This window comes from Panthera uncia, chromosome X, assembly GCF_023721935.1.
Source record: "Panthera uncia isolate 11264 chromosome X, Puncia_PCG_1.0, whole genome shotgun sequence".
Classification (NCBI taxonomy): Eukaryota; Metazoa; Chordata; class Mammalia; order Carnivora; family Felidae; genus Panthera; species Panthera uncia.
Window position 1 is genome coordinate 32,189,049 of NC_064817.1, and position 13,949 is coordinate 32,202,997.

Below are 13,949 nucleotides of genomic sequence, written 5' to 3' on the forward strand. Positions count from 1 at the left end.
TAGCTTGTTCGAGACACAAGCTGATATAGTGGTGAACAATGCCAGGTGAGTTGGGAGTTTGCCCTCTCTTGGTACCATGATGCTACCAAGTCATTGGTAGATCTGGAGCCACCGGGATGGGTCAATAAGCACTTTCTAAATCTGAATCTGATGTGCACGAAAAACGGAGTAAATGTATAAAACAAAGATTTAGAGATATGTAAGAGGGGCCACAAAACTACTTCCTCTAGGTGTTTTCGTGCTTAGAAAAACCTCTGATAAGATGGAAGGATCATACTTCAATACTGCTGGTGTTGTGCAGATGAAAACATTTTAAATATTTTAACTAAGGCAGAAAGGGTTGCCAGGGAGCCCTGGAAAGGGAGAGACTGTGGATACTGAGCAAAGTCCCAGCAAAGGAAATCATATCCCATACTGAGCAATCTTCTTTTTTCATCTACTCTATATCCCTGCTCTCACAGTGAAAGCCTGGGACTCTCTTGCTGAAATAAAAGCAAATTATCAGGACAAGAGTAGAGTAGGTCGAAGTATACAGGCAAATGCACCCAGGGGAAACCGGCCCATAGGTCTCATTTCCAACGCCAAGGAATCCAAGAAGTTTGAGAACCAAAGTAGAGAAGAGTTTCTAACATCTGCATTTTGTTTTTCTCACAGACCTAATATTCACTGAAAAGTTAGCCTGTCAGAGTGAGCTTGAAATTATAAACTCTCATCACTAAAAGGGAGAAACACTGTGACCCAAAACAGGCCAAAATTATTTCATTAAATAGACGGCCATGGCCTCATTTCCACAGAACTGTAGAATGTTAGCTCATTTTATTATTGAGTAAACACTTAGAAATGGGAGAGACCATGATAAATCCAAAATGTCCTTTCTTACTTGTTACAAAAGCTGAATGGTAATATCCACAAGAGATCCAGGAAATAGGCTTCCCAACGGTCACTTGCTGAGGGACACACACATTAGTTACATCTTTTAAACCAATTTGCCCTTCAGAATTGTCACCCCACATAAAAAGCTCGCCATCCTCTATAAAGAAAACACAAGGAAGAAGGTTTTAAGAGGTAGCAATGCTATCAAGTCACTCTATTTCCAACACACCATTGATTTTTTAATTTAGAAAAACTACGTGTCTTGAGAGAAAATGCTAAGGTATTCACACCAGCTAGCTACTTAAGAGTTCAATTTCTATTACGAAATGCTTCTATGAGGTAAAGGACAGAGAATAATGTGATGCAAATCGTGTCCATATCTTGATCTCACTAGCAAAGACAGAGTGTTTTTCCCTACAAGAACCTTTTCCTAGTGTACCGTCTCTAAACAGAAAATGGTTCCTCCTTCCAAGCAGTCTGCCTGCAGCTGAATGACAGCATGACTGGCACTGGACATCTCCTGGGCAAGTCCTAGGTCAAAAGGGCCTGGAGGACCTTGCTCTTGAGAGCACTGTGAAAAATGAAGTTTTAAAGGAAGACAAAAATACATAGAAATATATTTCACTTTTTTAATATAATTTATACTTGAAAACATGTAACACAGCTCCAGAGAATTAGGACATACAGCAAACCCTTTCTGACAAGGGTTTCGATGGAAGAAGAAGTTAAGCGGGGTATGATACTTTAGAAAGGAAATTATCAAGACCTATGTCTGTTCATTAAATTGAAAATTTTTTAAATCTCTGAAGTGGTGTAATAATGAGGCAAATAAAAGGAAAACTGAGAACAAGAACCAAAAGAAGGACGTCAAATTGCTAAGTGGACGGCAGACAGAGATGGAGGCGTGGGGCTGCGGCTCTGAGCCTGGCCTTCCTGACAGCCAGGAGCCGGGCGGGAAGTCACCGGCTCTGCCGACAGGAGCCCACAAGCCCGCCGGCAGCTCCCTCACAGGCACCAGGGAGATCTTGGCTCCAATTTTGAAGACATTTCTCAGATGGGCTTTCGAGAGGGAGGCCAGAGAGATACAATGACCGTTACAGACCGTATTTTAGTAACATACATCCCATAGATTTCCATGTTTCTGATAGCAACTTCATTAAGCTGCAAATAAAACTTTCACTATACAATGAAGATAGTATCTAAGAACATCTAAAGGGGTAGATGGACGGCACAGCAGCTAAGTGTTGACGTCTGACTCTAAGCACAAAACTGTAATATATGTCATGACTCAAAGTTCGATTTTAAATGTCTTCCGAAAACACAGTTAATGAAAGAAAACTAAATAGCAATGCTGTTGTCAGTTTACTGAGTTGGTAAAACCTGGTCTAAAGGAAAGGGATGGATCCCAGCTTGAAATGGAACAAAGTCTCACCAGTTAGCGCAGCTGAAGTGTTCGATCCAGCAGAGAGCTGTTTAATCTTATGCTGGGAAGTAAAAAAACTAATTAGATGAAAAGTGTTTCTCTCTTCGGTGTCACCAAGTCCCAGCTGTCCTTCATTATTTCCTCCAGCTGCATACACTTTGCCTCCTTCTGCACACGGAAAAGAAAACATCAGTATACCAGAGTCACCATCTTTATAAGATGGGCCAGTTACCAGATATTTCTTCTGTTAACAGTGAAGAAAGATGACACTTTCCTACAATTTGCTGAACTTCAATTCATTGTCAAAAACGAAGCAAAACAAGCAGGGTTATATATTTTTGTGAGATTTCCTAAATCAGTCTAGAGCTTAAGTAGCAATTGAAATGCACAGAATGTGAGGAATATATTTCCTTGCTAATGTAGCAGTTTATTAATTCAGAGCAAAAAAGGGGAAAGTAATTTCCAAATTAGTTTATAATCCAAATCTAACTATTTTAAAAGAGATGTGGTTCATTAATTTTAACTTCCATGCCCATTAAAGTTAAGATATAATATGTAACAAGTAAAATGAGGCAAATCCTCAAAGAATATAATTAGAAACATGAAAACTCTATGTTGTGTAATTATTTTAATTTTCAAGCTAAATAGGAAGGCAGTATAGTATTGTGTTTAGGACAAAGGACTGGAGAGCCAGATTTCCTGGGTATAAACGCCAGCTTGCCACTTACCAGCTGTGTGACCTAGGGCAAGCTATACTTAACCTCTCAGTGGCTCATTTTCCTCCTCTGTAAAATGGGGATAAAAATGCTGCCTACTTCACAGAGTTGTTATAAAGATTAAATTAGCTGACATAAAATTCTTAGAACAGCACTTGGCTCATTGTAAGTACTATATAAATGTTTACTTCATTAATTATGAAGTATATCATGCCTAGATAATAAAAATTGCCAGTAAGCTCTAAAGTAGATTTTTAAAAACATACATGCATTAAAAATTAGTCATAAAAATGCACGTGAAATTATAGGGGAAACTGAGGGCAAAATCAGCCTGAATCAGTAAAAATTCAAAGAATTTTAGGAAAAAAATGAAACCCAACTGAGGAAGCAAGACTAGCTTTCAAATGGAACATACTAGAAGGCCAAGTGGAATAGGATGACACAATTTAACACATATGGCATGAACAAGAGCTGGTGGAATGCTAAAGCAGTTCAGAGAGCTGCATGAGTCAAAGTTGAATAGCCACGGAAACTTCCATGGAAGAAGACTTATACTGATCTTAAACGGTAAGAACCTGAATAAGAGAAGGACATTTCAGCAAGGAAAAAGTATGAATGAGGGCACAGAGCCCAGGAGAAGCTGGAGGCAGTGAGAATAACCTGAACACGGAAGGGAGGTAGGAAAGGAGGCTCGGTGATCGGTGCCTGGGTTTCCATTTGTTCCTGCAGCATTTGTTTGAAAAGATGACTTTCTCCCCCATTGGATTATCCTGGCACCTTTGTGAAACGTTAGTTGGGCATACGCGCATGGGTCTACTTCTGGACTGTTTTGTTCTGTGAATCTTTGTCCCTATTTTTGCAAATGGCCCACTGTCTTGATTACTGTGGCTTTACGGGTCTTGAAATCAGTAGTGCTAGTCTTCCAATTCTGTTCTTTTCTAAACTCTTTTGGCTATTCTAGGTCCTGTGCTTTTCCATATAAACTTTAAAATTACCTTGTCAGTTTCTACACACACACACAGAGTTTGGATTTTGATTGGAATTGTGCTCACATTAATAGCCTTTCAGGGGCGGCTTCCACTAACCCTCAGAAAAGAGGGAAAGGCAAGACCAGGAGCAAGTGGCCCTTGAGGTGTGCACACAGGTAAGGAGATCTGCCCCTTGACATAATCCAAGAGAAGAGGATTTTCTTCAGCCATTTAACACTGAAATACATATTTTCAAAGGCAAACAAGTATACCAACCATTTACATTTTTAAAAATCCTAACCTTACTGTTGCCAAGGTACCATTTCTATTAACTTTACAAAGTCGCAAATGTTACTGCAGTGCGACCTCAGTCCTCAGGGCAGCAAGTCGTACAGATTGAATACTATACCTGTTGAGACTAGGGTGTGGTTCCTTCCACAGGCAGCGAATTTCACTTTTTCAGGTTTTAAAGCTAAAAATATAAAAAGATAGGACAATTAAACTATTTTATGGTTATGAGAACGATAAATAACCCAGGTCCAAGGGTAACTAAGCCGTAGAAGTAAGATTTAAACCCAGGCCTGTCGGACTCCCGAGTTGATGTTGATGAATGAACCGAAAGTTTTCAGAACTGGCCGTGCATCAGAATAACCAGCGGAGCTTCGAGAATGCAGATAGCTCAGCCCCGCCCCTGGAGAATCTGCACCAGTAGGTCTGAGGTAGGGCCTAGGCATCTACATATTTTTCAAAACAGGTAATTAATAAGTACTGAGATCCACTGCGCTGTTATGATGCCTCCCACCAACCTCATCTATTCCCTCATCTGCTATCACCATCAGCAAGGTCGCCTTCTACCTCACACAATGAGATGCTACAAGTCCCATGTTCATAGGCATACACCTATGTTAAAGTTCTTCACTCATTCATTTACATATTCAAAAAAATTTACAGACTATCCCTCTAAGTGCTTAGCATAGGGGCTGCAAAGATCACTAGGACAGAGCCTCTGGTGTCAAGGATCTCAGTCTAGACAATGCTGTCACCTCATGTATTAGATATTTGAGAGTAAAGATCATAAGGACTGTGAATAAACCCAGGGTTTAGGAGACTGTGCTCCATAAATACTTTTTGACCAAGTGGAATACTGTGAAAGCTCCGTAACAACTTCCATGAATAGCATGGATATGCTAAATTACACTGCAATTTGGAGCTGAAATTAAAAATTTGGCTACGAAGATAAAGAATACTGCTGGTGTCACATTCCAAGGAATCTCCATCACCACTCACGCTTAGCTGATGTCCACAGGTTATAGCCAAACAGAAGTTTCGCACATAATGTCAAGAAAGCTTTGTAAAGGTATTATACGCCCCACGTTTTTGAGGACAGTCCTGATTTAAAATAGTTTGTCCTGTTCTTGTAAGGACACCAGTATTAACCAACCCCTAGTCCCAATGTCTCACTCAGTACATCTACTCACTATATACCGCAGGGTAAAGTAGAACTTCTAAAACCAGCAATTACATAAAACCATGATGTCCACAGCTTGTAACAAATGAGAGCTCAAAATTCTAATATATTGTATTGGTTGTTCTTTGTATATATAATAACAGTAATATTTAAGTAGGTTTACAAACAGGCAAAATAAAAGGATATTCAAGGGCAATACTGAAGAATCATCACTTCCTTTGTGGTCTTTGGGTTTAAAATCAATGTGATGGTTAGACCCTAACATATAAAAGTAGTTCCCAATATCACATAAAAAATAAAGCTAAACACCAATAACGGCCAAGTAAATACTAGAGAATAAAAGAACTAAAGGTTTTTATTTTTAATATGATATTAAAGAACATTACAATCAGCATAAAAGTACTGTATGCAGTTTAAGTATTTCAAGCAATAAAGAAGAAAAGACCCCAAACCTTTGACACACGTTGGCTTGCTAACAGTTGACTTCGATCCTAATCCTAACTGGCCCCAGTTGTTACTGCCAAACATGTAAAGTTTATTATTTCCTGGTGGGAAGGAAAAAGACACGAGAAAGTGAAACATTTTCAACATAAAGTGACGAGAGATGAAGTCATCACAAAGCAATAAAAAAAGCTATACTTAAGAGTTGTATTGCTTTTCCATATTGAAACCGGTTACCTTGCCCAGGTTAAAACGAATTATTTTAACTGTCCATCTACAGATTCTGTTAGGTGTAAAAAGTGTCTAAGATTATACAGTAATCACTTTTGATTATATAGATACAGTAAAATAAATATATTCCAAGAAAGTAGTGTGTATGGAAAATCATAATTAAATATACTCAGGGAATTTAAAATTTAAAACACTCTCTTGATGAATCAAATTGTCAAGAATTCTCTGGTAAAAGAAAGAAAAATCACATTTCTGGTAAAGCAGAGTATATATCCAACATGTTTCAAACACAGCACATCTCTAAGATTCAGGATGCTCTAAGCCTTACTATCTTCTTTTAGGATTTCAATACTAACCTGTAACAACTGCAGTATGTTCATCTCCACAGGAAAGAACTGTAGGTATATCATTTTTAAACCAGAATTTGCTGGGAATATTTTCGGCAAATCTAGTTTTTCCAAAAGTAAACACAGCACCTGAATCTGCAAAAACATACGACAGTTTCTATTTTACAACTTTCACTCCGCGGCCTGTTACTAAAAGACATTTTCCATGTCTCCTGTCCGCTTTGCTTCCACTCCAGCACTGTTTATGCTCTCTTTCTACCTTACTTCAGTCTTATTCCTCAGACTTGATTCGACTTTTATTTATGAAATCTGCTAAATTGTATATGTATTATTCATTTACGGGTGTGAAGTAAAATAAATAAATAAATAAGGCAGTCATCCATTACTAAAAGTCCTGTTGTCCCCAGGTAGACCATCTGCTCCCTGGAATGAGCTGATACAACCCCTGCTGTTAACCCTGGTTGACACCTCATGGTCCAGGCCCTCAATGAAAGCTTTTCTCCACACGTGGGGACAGGACAGAATGGTTTCAGCAGCAGCATCCTGTCAATACAGTATGTTGAGATTTAACGCTCTCAATGAATGAACACTACCTGATCTGTGTAGTATTCACAAACTACTTTGGTTCAGTACCATTTTGGAGAGAGACCAAAAATCTCTACTAGTTCCCAATAACCATTTAAACACATACACACACACCCAGATAGGCCAGATCCAGATTCTGAGGAAATCTCAAGAATAATCACACAGAAAGAAACTAATGGGTACCAAAAAGTAACACACAAACATAAGTATTAATAATAAATAATAATATACAAAAGACTAGACACTATAAGAAATCTTTTGAGAACAACTGTGAGGCGTGTCAGTTCAAACTGATAATTGAGATGTGAGAGGCCAGGTTCTAGAACAGGCTCTGGGTTTTCCTAGAATGAATAATTTTAACTGTTTTGTCCGATTCTGGCCTTCCAGATAGCCGCCCTGATCCCCTCACCACAAGACAGGGTTGGGTGGCTGTGCTCTGTCCACTGGTTTTTACTGTGAAATGGTATTGTCATTTTGCTTACTTTCTAGTATCTCTCACTAGGCTGTGAAGTCCAGGAGGTCAGAAATCTAATCATGTCAGACCCAAGAGCATGGCAGAAAACACAATACATATTTACTTATTTCAGTGAATACTTGATTCTGCTGTAATCCAGTGTTATTTTAAACTCTTGTTCTTGAGCCATTAGTGGGTCAGAAAATCAATTTGGTAGGTCACGATTAGCATTTTTAAAGGGATGTACTATAGAAAAGATCCCAGTACAGACCAAGTGGTTAGAATAAGCACTACTTCATGAAACGTCTGTTTCTGCTACACTATACATATGGTACAGGGTCACAATGTCAAACGTTATTTCTGGAACTGAGGGAAGTAGTCTTCACCGAGCACTCGCTAACAGCTTTTATACCCCACACCCGACCCCCTGGTCACCCACTCTTGACTGCATTCAATACACAACTGCGTCCTGGAGACCTCGAAGGAGGTACTTTGGGAAGTTTATTGGGAGGTAAAAACTGCCCCTGCCTTCGAGAAACTCATCGAAAGCTTCTTTCAAAAGAAAGAAGAAACACAAATACCGCTTCCCCGTGCTCCCCCCCTTCCTTTCTGCTCCTCTCACTCTTGCGCCCGGGCACGGCCTGAACTCCGGACCCAGTCCCGCGGCCGCCGCCCGGGCCTTTCCCCCAACGGGGCGGCCCGGAGGCGGGACCTGGCCGCCCGCCCGCCCGCGGACCCTCCCTCCCGGCCTGCCGCCACCACCGCGGACGCGACTCACCGGGTACCACCTCCTCGGATTCCCCCATGCCGAAGGCGGTGCGGGAAGCCTGCGCCTGAACCGGGAAGGTGGCGGGGGCGACTCCGCGGGGTCTACGGCAGCTTCTCAGCCCCGACGCGGGCTGCGGAAGCCCCCCGGGGCCCCATAGCGACACCCCGGACATCGGCAACTGCCGCGTTCCCGGAAGTCAACAAACAGCCGCTAGGGGCAACGGAGGCGGAACGTTGGGGCGGAAGGCGGGGCGGCCGTTGGGGAAGGGGGGCGGAGGCCTGGCGCCGGGCGCCCGGCGCGGCGCAGGCGCAGGCGCAAACGCTGCGGGCGGGGCGGTAGAGGCCGCGCGCCCTCTGGTGGCCAGGAGGGGAGGGGCGGCCACGCCGTTCAGTGAGGATGTGGAGATCAGGCCCTGCGGGGTCCTGTTAAAGGGTAGTGACAGACGTCACAAATATCACCTGCTGTCTCACTCAGGCTGTGTGACACAGGCAAACGTCGACACACAAATGTAATAATACTAGTAATAAGTGACCATCTATAACTGTAAATGAAATAGGCACTATGTTAAATATCCACAAAAGGCATTTGTATCCCCAGCATATAAATCGAGACCTTGCATATACTAGATGCTCATTAAATCTTTATTGAATTAATGAGCCCTACTGCAGTCCTGTAAGGTAGTTAATGTTACTCCCTTTTATGGATGTGGAGGTCATACAATGGGGGAGAGCTGGGGTCTAGCTTAGCCTGCCCAACCTGTCCTTTGAGTGTTCCCCTCTGTCCTCCCACAGAAGATGGCTGAGGTGTGCAATCTGCTACTGACAGAAAATCCACAAAGAGATTCGCCAACAGCAGCACATCATTGCTTTAGAATTCATCCAGAAATGTTGTATTTTTCTACTAACTTTAGTTTCCCATTCATCATAAAACAAAGAGGCACAAAGCCATCCTCCAGGAGGAGTAAATGTATGCACATGTGGTAGTTGTGGTCACGGACTCTAGAAATAAACAAAGCTGGATTCAGGGATCTTGTGTGTACTAGAGCATGTTATTGGCTTTCTCAGGGAGTCTGATTAAAATGGGAAGGAGAGATTAAACTATGCAATACACAATCAAGCGGGAGTTACCAAGAAAGTGTTTACGGGGGAGCATTGACCTAGTGTGAGAGGTTAAGAAATGCTTCTCTAAAGAAACCTCATTAAATCTAAGAACTGAAGAAGGAGAAGCAGGGAGAGGTGAGACAGCTCTGGGAAGAAAGTAAATTGTGGGCAAGGACTCATAAAAAGTGTAGCCCTTTCTAGGAGCTCAAAGAGATAACACTGGCTCATGGCAAAGTGGCAGGGTCTTGGGCCTGTTAAGGATCTGAGATTTTATCCTAAGGACAATGGGAAGCCACTGAGGGGTTTTAAGCAGTGGAGTGACAGGATCAGCCATGTGTATTCCTGGGATCACTCTACCTGGCTGATGTGGGGAGTAAATTGGAGCAAGGAGGAGGGTTCAGAGGCTAGTGCAGATAACAGTCACCATGGCTTGGCATATGGTGTTCTGACAAATTTGGAGCAGGCAGATTTGAAAATACCTTAGGAGGCAGAACCAACAGGGAATGGTGTCTGACTATTGACTCTTAGGCAGTGCAGGGCTACCAAATAGCTCTTACAACAACAGCAAAGGGCCCTAAATTATTTTGGGAAAAGGTTAATATTCTTTATGAAAGCATCATAATAGTCACTATGGGAAAATAAGAATTTCTAAACACTTAGTTTAGTTATGATATGCTTCAGTTGTTTTGTTTTTTTTTTAATTTCAAAAAGAGAAAGCACATTTTGGTGCCTGAGCATTCCGGAAGGTATTGATGTAGCTCTCCTCCAGGGTTTCCAACATAAGCAAATAGGGGAAGGGTGGTGCCATTCACCAAGATGGGGAACACTGAGGAAAGAAAAGGAAGGGTGGAGTAAAGTAGGTGGGGCGGAGGGAACAGTATGGTTCAGCCTTGAGCACACTAAGGCATCCATCCAACTGGAGGTGCCGAGCTGAGCAGCCAATTGGCAAGTAGGAGTCCCAGATAGAGGCACATATTTGGGGGTGCCTGGGTCTAGGAAGCCTTGGGAAAGACTTCTAGGTGAAAGACTGGCTATAAAAGTGACTATAAAAGACTGGCTATATGGTGACTATAGAAGGAAAGAAAAGAGAGGCTAGGATGAGTTGTGATGAAGGCCAATATTTAATGGCCCAGCAAGAGACGATGAAGCTAAAAAAGAGAGAGAAACCACGGAGGGAGAGCTGGACAGAATAGGGTTTCAACAGGAGGGGTGTGGTCAGTTGTCACACGACGCTCAGAAATGAGGTAAGGTGAAAGCTGCCCACTGAATTTCGCAATGCAGGGATCACCAGTAGTGCTGAAAAGAGGTGTTTGGGTAGAGTGATGGAGGAAGAAATAATACTGGAGTTGAGAGTGGGAGAAGCTGAAAGGAACAAGTGAGGGTGAACACGTTAGACACAGGAGATTGAGATGGAATAGGAGGGGACAGGAGATAGTATTTGGAGGAGGAGGAAGGGGGGTAGATGGAGGGATTCTGATAAGTTTGGGGAGACTTGAGAATACTGAGGGGCAAACAGGATAGGACAGAAAACACAGGTTCAAGAGAGTGAAAGGATAACCAATAATATAAGGAAGAGATAGCATCCAGATCTCATGTGGAGGGACTAGTCTTAGCTAGAAGGAGAGACAGTATGTTTAGCATAACAAGAGGAAAGGAAGAAAGCCTCCTTGTACAATATACCACTGATATGTACATACATACACACACACACATAGTAGATTATATCTATATAAAACTGATACATATGGTATAGGTACATATCACATATGTCATATAATATATGATAATACTATTTTCTATCTCCGAAGGTTATTGTGAGATACTAGATAATGCACATAGAACTTATACTACGGTGCCTGGACTAGAAAGTAACACTCAGCAATGTTAGCTGTTATTAATAAAGCAGAGTCATCTATGCTCCCTGTATCAGCATAACCCAGGCTATGCTGCATTGTAAGAAACACTCAAATCTCAGTGGCTTAACACAAACAAAAATGTTTTTTCCTCACTCATGCTACATGTCCAACGTGGCTCACTGGGAGGATCCTCTTTCACTGATCACTCAGGGGCCAGGACAACTGACGGAGGTTCAACAGCCTTACAAAGGCACCATTGTGACTCCTGACCTCTTTGGTTGCCATAGCAGGTCAAGAGAGAGAGGAAGCAGGAAATGAAATGTTTCAGGCAACAGGTGACACGTTTGGGCTTCTTACAACCCATTGGCCTGATCCCATGTGCTGTGCCCCTGTGAACTGCAGGCAGGCGGTGAAATGTGGGAGCACCTGAGACATTCAGGGAGTGGTAAATATCTCTGCCACATCCCTATAGGCCGATGGTTTCTGTGGAATCACCTCCCTCGTGTTGGAGAAGGCAGGGAGTTCTTTTTTTTTTTTTTAAATATATGAAATTTATTGTCAAATTGGTTTCCATACAACACCCAGTGCTCATCCCAAAAGGGAAGGCAGGGAGTTCTAAGGTATAACTTTCTGACTCTTGGCTACAGTCCCGTGCTCTTTTCAGTGCCCCTTCCTAGGTGGCTAGCCTCAGGAAATCATGTAGGTATACGGAAGTCATCGCACGTCTGACAATATGCACAACTCTTGGATTTCCCCTATTAATTTTAGTTGTTTTTCATTTCTGGAGCATTTTGTGTCAACTTAAAAATAGAGGCATGTACAAACAAGGAAGACAGCTGACGGATCATGCTTCCTCGCGGAACCAGTTCCTTTCTTGGGGGCACTCAATGAAACTTCCAAGGCTTGCATTTTGAGTTGTATAACAATGTAGCTGCCACCACTGTTTCTTTCTTTGGACTCAGATAAACAGGTGTATCTCCACTTTGAAAACCCCACTCTGAAATCCCATAAACATCCACATTTACAAATCAGATTCTAATAGCTTCTTTGCTGAAATTTTGTGGTGCAGCTTCAGGATACATTAACTGAGGACATTTGGGTCCAAAGCCAGGGGATTTGATTTATAGAAAAGCAGCAGAAGGCAGGTGGGGACGACTATCCTATTACTCAGGGAAGAAAATTTACACTTTTCTTAATCATTTAATCTGCTATTTTAAAATCTTTAATGCACATACAAATCATCCAGTAGTCTTGTTAAAATGCAGTTTCTGATTTAGCAGATTGTGGGTGGGCCTCAGGAATCTGCAATTTTAACAAATTCCCAGCTAATGCTGACGCTCCTGGTCCATGGATCACACTTTATGTAGCAAGAGTTTAACTCATAAGCATAAGAAGTAGTTTATGGAAGCAATAAATGAACAGGCTGGTAAATGTGATTATAGACAATTTGTTGGATAAAGGATCTAGTATTCAGAGTATGTATAGAATACCAATGAAGCAGTAAGAAAAAGACAAAAATATAAGAAATATAAAATAATCAAAGGATATTTCATTCACAGCAATAAAAATCCAAATAGCCTATAAACATATAAAAAGATATTCAACCTTATTGGAAATAAGGAAAATGCAAAAGAAGTAATAATGAGATAACATTTTACACTCATATTATTGGCAAAAATAATAACATTATTAATTTTAAGTGTGTTTGAGTATTTAGGAATATGGGAAGCTTGCTAGTGAGAATGCAAATTAGTACGGTCACGTTATTTAAATAATTTGCCAAACTAAATAAAGTTGAAAAGGTAACTATGCCCAAAGTGTCATACATGAGGTTGTTCACGGCAGCACTGTTTATCCTAGAAAAAAGTGGAAAGACCCTAAATGTCCACCAGTAGAGGAAGGGAAAGGCTGTTTATTCACACCGGAATGAATATTATATAGCAGTTATAACAAAGGAGCCAGTTATACATGTAGGGACATGAAGAATTCTCAAAAATGTAATGTTGAGAAAAACAAGATTACAAAACAATATGCACTATATGATGCTAGTTTATCAAAAATAATTTATTTTATTAAATTTTATTTTAGAGAAAGAGAGGGTGTATAAGTGGGGAGAGGGGCAGAGGAAGAGAGAGAGAGAATCTTAAAACAGGCTCTACACTCAGCATGGAGCCCGACATGGGGCTCCATCCCATGAACCTGGGGTCATGACCTCAGCTGATATCAAGAGCCACCCAGGCACCCCTGTTGAAAAGAATTTAAACATGAAAAATAGAGTATTTGTAGAGCGACATATACGCAATATGATCATTCATGGCAATGATGTACATCACATTAGGGAGAGTCGTTTCTTCTGGAACAGGAAAGAAGGGATGAATGGTGGAACAAGCATCAGTAATGGTTTGCTTCTTTAAAAATAACAGAGAGGGGCGCCTGGGTGGCTCAGTCGGTTAAGCGTCCGACCTCGGCTCAGGTCATGATCTCACGGTCCGTGGGTTCGAGCCCCGCGTCGGGCTCTGTGCCGACAGCTCAGAGCCTGGAGCCTGCTTCAGATTCTGTGTCTCCCTCTATCTCTGCCCCTCCCCTGCTCATGCTCTGTCTCTCTCTGTCTCAAAAATAAAATAAAAACGTTAAAAAAATTTAAAAAAAAATAACAGAGATCTAAAGCAAATATGGCAAGGGGCACCTGGGTGGCTCAGTCGGTTGAGCGTCTGACTT

At 41.6% G+C, this 13,949-nt stretch overlaps 1 protein-coding gene across 6 annotated transcripts in view; it reads right to left on the minus strand.

Moving 5' to 3' along the window:
• RPGR (retinitis pigmentosa GTPase regulator) overlaps positions 1–11,462 on the minus strand; it is an 84,653-nt gene extending 73,191 nt beyond the window's left edge. For 3 of the 6 annotated variants that reach the window (XM_049643680.1, XM_049643678.1, XM_049643679.1), the window contains exons 1-6: positions 8,285–8,638; positions 6,477–6,602; positions 5,901–5,993; positions 4,390–4,452; positions 2,306–2,464; positions 881–1,030 (exon numbers count right to left, since the gene is read on the minus strand). In XM_049643680.1, coding sequence (XP_049499637.1) covers positions 881–1,030; positions 2,306–2,464; positions 4,390–4,452; positions 5,901–5,993; positions 6,477–6,602; positions 8,285–8,447 — 754 coding nt within the window. In that variant the 5' untranslated portion in view covers positions 8,448–8,638. Of the gene's footprint in view, positions 1–880; positions 1,031–2,305; positions 2,465–4,389; positions 4,453–5,900; positions 5,994–6,476; positions 6,603–8,284; positions 8,643–11,384 lie in introns of those variants that run through there. The other 3 variants (XM_049643682.1, XM_049643683.1, XM_049643681.1) reach the window with 3 other exon arrangements.
• Between the last annotated feature and the right edge of the window lie 2,487 nt (positions 11,463–13,949).